This window comes from Panicum hallii, chromosome 5 (assembly GCF_002211085.1).
Source record: "Panicum hallii strain FIL2 chromosome 5, PHallii_v3.1, whole genome shotgun sequence".
Taxonomy (NCBI): domain Eukaryota; kingdom Viridiplantae; phylum Streptophyta; class Magnoliopsida; order Poales; family Poaceae; genus Panicum; species Panicum hallii.
This window is the reverse complement of record NC_038046.1, coordinates 33,464,681-33,473,781: the sequence shown is the minus strand read 5'-3', so window position 1 is coordinate 33,473,781 and position 9,101 is coordinate 33,464,681. Positions and strand designations below refer to the sequence as shown.

At 49.3% G+C, this 9,101-nt stretch overlaps 1 protein-coding gene across 1 annotated transcript; it reads left to right on the top strand.

The window, feature by feature from the left end:
• The first annotated feature begins 4,686 nt into the window (after positions 1 to 4,686).
• LOC112895403 lies at positions 4,687 to 6,702 on the top strand. Its single transcript, XM_025963351.1, has one exon. The coding sequence runs from the start codon at positions 4,865 to 4,867 to the stop codon at positions 6,458 to 6,460; it is 1,596 nt and encodes a 531-aa protein (XP_025819136.1). The 5' UTR covers positions 4,687 to 4,864; the 3' UTR covers positions 6,461 to 6,702.
• The last annotated feature ends 2,399 nt before the right edge of the window (positions 6,703 to 9,101 follow it).

Sequence of the window (9,101 nt, the reverse complement as noted above, 5' to 3'; positions counted from 1 at the left end):
TATTTTCGCTGCTAACTCTGAATACTGCCTAGTAAACTTGAAGTTTCGAATAATGCTTGTATAAATTTTTATTAGATAGGATGAAACAAAATCACTATGTAATAATATTTAATTATCCTGTGGTGTAAAAGTTTTGAGCTGTTGTAAGGCTGGACTCGTCTTCGTGCAAGGTAAACCTACGTCGATCCTGTGTAACCGTGGTTGAATCGGGCGGTGACCCGACGGACTAATGAGTTATTCCGTTTAAAATGCGTTGAGCTTCTGTCGCCTGCCTAGTGACGACTAGCGCGCTTGAACTGAAATAATTCAAGCGGTTCTGCCACAGGCGCCATCGCTACCCGTCTTCTGCGAAATCTTCGCTCTGGCGCCACTGTCCAAGGCCAAGGGCTGGTACCCCTTCCGTGGTAGGGAGAGCGTTCCGGCTTAGAATGGCCCTTGGTCGCCAGCCTCTCCTTCATCAAACGGAAAAGGCACCGCCAAGAGATTCGGCAGCGCCACTCTGCCTGGCGGCTGCGGCGGAGGCCGGGTGGGAGTGGGGTTGATGGCCCCGTACTTGCCATTGGCGTCCGTGGCCGCAGATCCTCCTAGCATGCCGATCAGCTGAAGATGGGAACAACAAAGGAGAGTGTTTTCAGATGAAAATTCAGTCGTGGAATCAAAAGACAAAACTTTGATCGATCCTCAGTAATAACAGAGTAGGGGTTAATCCAATCAATAGAACAACTTTTTCTGTTTCCGATGAGTATTTAGTAGTAAATACTTTTTTATACAAACTAGAAGAGGCTATAAAGGAGGAAAGCAACACCTGTTCGTCCCGGAAGGTACAAACTAGTTCCTCCTGCTTGTTGTGCAATTAACCGTTTGAGCTTTGAATAGCTTGCTTGTGGACTAATTAGGGAACGGTTGGATAGATCTGAATTGCTTGTTGATTATTTTGGGGACGGCTGGATAGGTCTGAATGCATGCTCTTATTCTTTGGAATTGATGTCCTTCTTGTCGTTTCTCTTTTCTTTCTGCTTGTAGAGCAATAAGACCTCGTTGAGGGATTTGAAAAGTAAGGTAGTGTAGGGATAAATCTTCCTCCTACCTTGTACAAGGGTACTCACATGTAAAATTCAAACTGTTGCAAATTACACTTTCCTGTATTAATAATAGGAGGCTGAATTTATTACAATTTACAATCAGGCAATGCCTTTCCAAAATAGGTATTGTATAAAAAACTAGTAATTCACGTGTGCCATGGGTTTCTCGGAATCGTGGCATGCTCTGACGGGTGTTTCTTGCTTGCTCAGGACATAACATTGGATCAGGATCGTCCCACGGGCGCCGCGCCCGCGCGTTTTGCCTGCCGCCCGCTCTCCAGCACGTGGCCCCACCAGATCTACGCGCATTCGTGGCCAGCCAGCCATCCATCCCACGCGCTGCATTGACGGTACGCGTCGCATTCCTATCCTATCAGCCGCCACGGACGCAGGCGGCCCAGCGGCCAAGGTGGACCCGTTCTGCGGAGAGCCACGGCACACGGTTCCGGTCACGCACGCACGCGCGTGCGTTCGCCAGGTCCAGGTCCAGGTCCGTCCGTCCGCCTCGGAGAGTCACCGGTCTTGAAGCACCCGCGGGCGGGCGACCGGATCGACGGTCCGAGCGAATGCTCGCACACGTACCACATAGATGGAACCGGTCCATTGCCTGAAGCTTCCTTTCGTCTCCAGTTGGGGCGTCGCCTTCTCATCTGTACCTTTAACTTGCACACCTAACCCCCGCTGCTGAAGCAAAGGAAGCCGCCGTGCACGCGCAGGCTGTACTAACAAAACTGCGGCGGTGTACGATTTTTCTCTTTCGTTTCTCAAATCTAATAATGGAATTCGGACATGATCCTTATGTAAGTTGTTTTTCTCCTGGTCTTGAAACCCGGTCATACTTTTTTCAGTATATTTGTTTTCTCCTTCTCTCATTTAACTAAGAACTAAGAATAACATATTTCATTCACTCATTTTCTTTATGAAGTTTATAATCACAAGCTTCCCTTCTCTATCTAGAATACCCATCACTCCTGGAGTCCTAGGTTGGAAGTAGGGGTCGGAGTTGAAAGGTATATTCTTTTCAAGATCGGTTGGTGGTATTGGCAAGTTCTGCAGGCAAACGGCATGACATCGATGCTGCTAGCTGGTTGCGAAGACGTTTTATTCTGGCATGATGGTCACATGTATTCTTCCTTTCAATGACGCTATAATCAAACGCTATGTCCGTATTTGAGCAAGCAATTGAATTCCATCTTTACCTCTGAATACTCGTAGCTACTTTTTTCTTCATTTCCAAAATAATATATTCAAGTTTTGTACACCTTGCATAATAAATAAAAAACAAAAGGAAGAATTTTCGCATCAATATTTTTTTAACCCGAAAGAATTCCCTAGAAAGAACACGGGTCAAACAAAGATCAGGAGAAATGGAAGGTGACCCCTGCCAGCGCTTGGTGAAAAGAAGCAGCGGAATTTTCCATCTCCGAAAGGAAAGGAAAAAGAGGTTTAGGAGCGGGAGGAGGCGTAATAATAACCGAACCGAACTAATCAGGGAACAGGAGAGAGTCGGTTCTTTAGGATCACATCCACATCGCTCTCCCAATGGAAGTAAGGATCACTTGTTGGCAGCGTATAATCCATAGCTCCAGGTGCGTGCACCCAACCCAACTCCGCCACGGCAATGCATCACTTATGCTATAAATATGGGATCCATCGCCTGAAGGTAATTAGCGGGCTGGCGGGATTAATTTCAGTTCAAAAAAGTGCGCGTGCGAGCGGGCCAGCACGTGAAATCAGTCCATTAAAATTTTGACAGGTCTGCTCAGGTGTCAAGGTGCATGATTTCTTTATCGCTATCTTGAGCAAGCGCTCTGCGCTTCCATGCTTAGCTACAATAATTGGCACACATACCTACTGCCATGTAGTTTTTTTTCTTTTTCTATCGTTCTACTTTTTCAGCACTATGCATGCTGTGGGTATATACAACAATGAAGTATAAGCATAATTTTTATTTGTTCCTAGACATGATCCAAGGATATTTTTCTTATTTAGAATATATTGCTCTAAATAATTAATTTATTTTAATTTATTCTTATGTGCAACAGGCATATGCATGGAAGGGATTGTACCTTATCTTCTTTTATTTTATTGTTTATTCATTTTATTTCTACTCTTTTATTGTTTCTAATGCTTCAGTAAATATTTCTTCATGCTTCTTTCTTTTCTTCTTATTTCTTCTTATTTTATTTCCTATTTTTCTTTAGTCTATAGACTAAGGGCTGATAGGTTGGATGTCAAAATATGCCCTGCCAATTTATGGGTAAATTCGTAATTTTTGGCATTCGTTTGGTTCACTTCCAAAAAATTAATATGACTCAAATTGGTAACGTTCAGCTTGTCCACATTTTGGCTGTTTGTGTCAATTTTCTCTTATGGTACTTATATTTTGGCACCAAACCAATCAATGGTCAAAATTTTAGTTATAATATTTTGGCACCCAATCAATTACTATTCTTGCCCATATTTTGGCAAACAAATTTGGCATGCTAATATTTTGACCTGCCCATGATTTGGTAGGGCAAATTTTAGAAACCAACCAATAAACCAACTAATATTTTATTTATTTTTTAATATGATTTCCCCTTATTCCTTATCTAATGTGTTTCATTTTATTCTTGTTCCACTCTTTTTTATCTGTTCTTTGCCTATCCTATTTTTTATATTTTTTATATTCTTCTTACTTCTTATTATTCAATTTATCTAATTATTTTTTTAATACATAATATTTTGTTTTGTATCCATAATATAATTGTTCGAGGTGCGTAATCTATTTGTTTGCTTTGTGGATTAAATTGTTCGGCTATATTGACTCATTTTGTTCGTGATATTCATTTTCCGTTATTTAGCCTATGCAATCAAATTTTCACTATGTTTAATATTTTGTTCATTGTATATTATTATTTGTTTGTTATATTTATTTTTTATAAAAATAATTATTTATTCGTGTTGTTTAAATATTTGTTCCCGGTATCCAAAATTAATTATTCAGTATTAAAGAAAATATTTTTAGAAAATATCGTGCAAATATAGTTAGTGTGATCTTATTTTGAAAATGTTGTTATAAAAAAGATAATAGTGCAATCTAAATTTAATTTGGATGATCCGTTCAATAGTTATAGTTTTTTTAGTTTTGAATTTGATGCATGTGTGGTGTCATTATTGTTGTTTTCTTCTGTATGCATGCACATATTCTCTGCTGTTTAACTAGCAATCTGTGCACAAACAATCGGAGCAATCTGCATGTGAGATCGGTAACGACCTAATTGCACACTAATCAATCCTAGGCGAGAAACGGTACGCTTCAGGTGATGGTTGAAGCTATGTATAATCGCGTCCACCGACTCCAGCGTCCGATCTGTGTACAGCTAATACCACCACGCTTCCCCACGCCGATACGGTGCAAACCCCGGAAAGAAACGCACACTCCCAACTGTAGCTAGGCGGCAAGCAACAAAAGCAATCCTGCACCTACTGCCGCGCGCCGCCAACCGCGCCACGCAATGGTTCGTTGGGCCACCCGCCCGCAGCGGGCGTTGCCAGTCTATCTCCAGCCGGCCGCGCAACCTTCGCATTCCCTTACCCCGCAAGCCATAGAATTGAGACGCGGTTTTGGTTTGTCTCCGCCACATTTTAAAAGGAATGCGCTACGCCATCCAGAATCCAAATCCAGCAAGCAACTCCACCACTCTGCTCTGCGTCCGTCGCAACTTGCTCTGCTTCTCCTCTCCTGCTCTGTTTTCCCATTCCCTCCCAGTTTCTGATCGTTTTGGGTGAGGATCGAGATGGTCCACCACCATCGGGCGAGCCTGCTGGTGCCCCAGCAGCGCAAGGTCGAGGTGGCGGCAGAGGACACGGAGGGCGGCGGCGGCGGCGGCAGGATGAATGAGCTCCGGGGCCGCCTGGCGGACTACGCCTGCCACCACCGGAAGCACGGCCACGACGCGCTGCTCCGCATGCTCGCGGGCTTCGCGCTCGTCTCCTGCCTCCTGCTGCTACTCCCGGGCAGCCCCATCTCCGCCGCCATGGACGAGCTGCTGCAGCTCGGGAGGAGGATGCGGCGCGACCAGGAGGCGGCGCTACTGTGCGCTGACGATGTCGACAACGGCACCGTCTGTTGCGACCGCTCTTCGCACCGCGCCGACGTCTGCGTCATGCGCGGGGACGTCCGCACCCAGGCCGCCTCCAATTCACTCTTCCTGCTCCTGCCGCCAAACGCGTCCCGGGCCGCCGCCGACGAGCGCATCCGGCCATACACGCGCAAGTGGGAGTCCAGCATCATGAGCACCATCGACGAGCTCCACCTCCGCTCCGCGCCCGAGGGGGACGCCGCCGCGCCAGCCCACTGCGACGTCCGCCACGAAGTCCCCGCCGTCGTCTTCTCCACTGGCGGCTACACCGGCAACGTGTACCACGAGTTCAACGACGGGATCATCCCGCTCTACATCACTGCGCGCCACTACAACAAGAAGGTGGTCTTCGTCATGCTCGAGTATCACGACTGGTGGATGACAAAGTACGGCCACATCGTGGAGCAGCTCTCCGACTACCCTCCCGTCGATTTCGCCAACGACCGCCGCACGCACTGCTTCCCGGAGGCCGTCGTTGGTCTGCGCATCCACGACGAGCTCGCCATCGACGCCGCGCGGATGCCAGCCAACCAGACAATCCAGGATTTCCGCCAGATGCTCGACGACGCTCACCGTGGCCGGATCCAGACAATCATTGAGGAGGAGGAGGAGAAGGAAGCCGCCGCCGCTGCTGCGGCGGGGGCGGCGAGGAAGCAGCAACACCGCGGCAGCCAGAGGATCCGACGCACCAGGACGCCCGAGGACGACGACAGCCCACGTCTCGTGATCGTCTCCCGTAACGGGTCGCGCGCGATCGAGAACGAGGCCGAGCTGGTGCGAGCTGCGGCGGGCGTCGGGTTCCGCGTCTCCGTGCTCCAGCCGCGCCAGGACACGGAGCTCGCCAAGATGTACCGCGCCATGAACGTGTCGGACGTCATGGTGGGCGTGCACGGCGCGGCCATGACGCACTTTCTATTCATGCGCCCCGGCTCCGTGTTCATCCAGGTGGTGCCACTCGGCACGGATTGGGCCGCCGAGACGTACTACGGCGAGCCGGCGCGGCGGCTGGGCCTGCGCTATATGCCCTACAAGATCCTTCCATCCGAGAGCTCGCTATGCGGGCAGTACGCCAAGGACGACCCCGTGCTGATCGACCCGGACACCGTGAACGCCAAGGGGTGGGAGGTCACGAAGCAGGTTTACCTGGACGGCCAGAACGTACGGCTGGACATAGCACGGTTCCGCCGCCACCTGCACCAGGCGCGTGGCCACTGGGCGACGCAGAGGCAGGGCCACCACCGTGCGGATTAGATCAGGAGCGGAACAGCGGTAGCGTTTGCGGGTCTTTCGAACAATGTTTTTGACATCGTGAATGTTGTATAAAATATGACATATAGAGAGGGTGGCTGACATCTGTAGTACATGGCAGTAGATACGTTGATTCTTTCTTTTTACATTTGGGGGACAAACGGAGCCGTCGTGATGTACATAACAAATGCTCATATGGATAAAATCATGTGAGTGTCTCCAGGTCAATCGTTTGATGTTTAAGATATCTCTCAATCACCAGTTATAACCGCTGATTCCTCATGTACGCATGTACCCCCATCCCGCACTAATTTGTGTCCATCGGGCCCGCATTTACTGTTTGTGCCTGTTTAAAAAATTATCGGGCGCGCTTGTTGTAGTTGAAACCCGTTAGCGCTTGTCTGTTTGCCTGGCTGTTGTCCTGTTGTCTAGAGCCTAAAAACAAAGCCCGTTTTGTCTGGTGGCCCTCTTTGTCCATTTTGTCTGGTGGCCCTCTATGCCTGGCTGTTTGTTGTCTGCAGCCCAAAAACAAGGCCCGTTGCCTCCCCTGCTTGAGGCCTCTTCTCCTGGGTGTTGTATTGTTTGTTTTAAAGGTCAATATGTACTCTATTTTTTTTTGTCAACCCAAAAACCCATATCAGCCCATACGTGTGCAAAAATAAAATCCCAGTTGGGCTCCGAAAAAGGAAGAAATTGGCGGGAGTTGTCAGGTCCGGGGCTACGACACTGCGTACATGGTATAGATTTTCTAGAATAAGAGATGTGGCATGTCTTGAACTAGCTATTTAGCCACAAGTAGGAATAGTCAGAATAGAAGGAAACTACCCGTGTTGTACTCGAATAGGACTCTTGATGTCGTATCTGGCTAGGATATTTGTAACCCTGCCTCCCTAGACTATATAAGGGTGGTGTTAGTGTCAAATTTGTACTCCGACAAGTCCACCCGGGGTATGCTTAGGTAGTAGGTTTGTAGGTGAGGGAGATTGCAGAACCAAGAACTTGATGGTAACACAAAACGTAGAGATTTGGATAGGTTTGGGCCGCTGGGAGCGTAACACCCTACGTCCTGTGTTCGGTGTTGTATTGATTGGTTCAGGGTTTCTTGAATGTGCAAGCTAGTTGTGTCGTGTTTGGTGGGTACCCCCACGGCCCCCTTATATAGCTGAGTAGCCGTGGGTAACAAGTTAGGTTAGGATCCACTCAAGTTGTTTACTAGGTATCAAGTCGGTTTAGATACACAATATCAAGGCTATCCGATTCGGCCCTGATTCTAATCCGAAAGGACCCTTACCGCCGTCCAGCCGAGTGTCTGTCAGCCGGGTCGTTAAGCGGAGTTGTTCCTTAAATAACTGGGCTCCACTCGGCAGGGAGGTACATGGGTCTACCTCCGTCAAGCCCCCGAGCGCTGAGTTGCTGAATGGGTCCCCGCCGGAGTCAAGAAGCTGGTCGGTGCTCATCATGGTCAAAGCACTCCTCCGGATCCTCAAGCTCCTTCCGTAGTCCTGACGTTAGTGAACTCTTGCCGGTTATCTAGTCTTCAACGGGATACGCCCCTGGGCGCACGCGTTGGGTGTAGCCCCCGAGCCTTGGAAGGGCTCGTAGAGGTGTTTCGAAGTTCAATAGTATAGATCTATCTCCCCTTTTCCGGTTGCTTATTTCCTTGAGAATTCACAGCGCCCAGCCCCTGAGCGAGGCCACTGACGGAGTCATGTAGACACACTGAGTCGAAGAGCGATACCCAGCCCCCGAGCAGGGTCACTAGCGGAGTTACCGAGACATGATGAGTCAATTAGAGGCGTCCAGCCCCTGAGCAGGGTCACTAGCAGAGTCGCGGAGACACGCTAAGTTGATTAGTGGCTCCTAGCCCCCGAGCATGGTCACTGGCGAAGTCGTGGAGACACGCCGAATCGAAGAGTGGCGCACAGCCCCCGAGCAGGGTCACTGGCAGAGTCACGGAAACATGCCAAGTCAATTAGCGGCGGCTAGCCCCCGAGCAGGGTCACTGCGGAGTCACGGAGACACGCCGAGTCAATTAGCGGCGCCCAGCCCCCCGAGCAGGGTCACTGGCAGAGTCACGGAGACACATAGAGTTGAAGAGCGGCGTCTAGGCCCCGAACTGAGCAGGATCACTGGCGGAGTCATGGAGACACGCCGAGTCAATTAGCGGCATCCAGCCCCCGAGCAGGGTCACTAGCGGAGTTGTGGAGACACGCCGAGTCGAAGAGCGGCGCCCAACCCCCGAGCAGGATCACTGGAGGAGACATGGAGACACGCCGATTCAATTAGTGGCGTCCAGCTCCCGAGCAGGGTCACTGGCGGAGTCACGGAGACACGCCGATTCATTCTGAATTTACTTCCTGAGAAATAACCTGAGATATCTGGAGTCAACAGATCCAAAAAATATTCCAAGGAGACACTTCTGGAGCACTGGTTGATCTCCCCACTGTCAATCGCCGGACGCCGTTCCCTCTTTTACTGTCGCCTCCCTCTGTGCAGGCTAGGGCTTTTTAATGAGGAGAAGGCCCGATCTTTCAAGAGGTAGGACAAGTTCGATTGGTGGAGGACTCGACGTTGATGATCCGTCTTCAAATCAGCAAGATTCAAACCCTGCAACCACTATACCACTGCTCCGTTGGTTATTAAC

What these genes read in the sequence shown, in the direction of transcription:
- LOC112895403 (XM_025963351.1), top strand. Translation starts at nt 4,865, where the DNA reads ATGGTCCACCACCATCGGGCGAGCCTGCTGGTGCCCCAGCAGCGCAAG.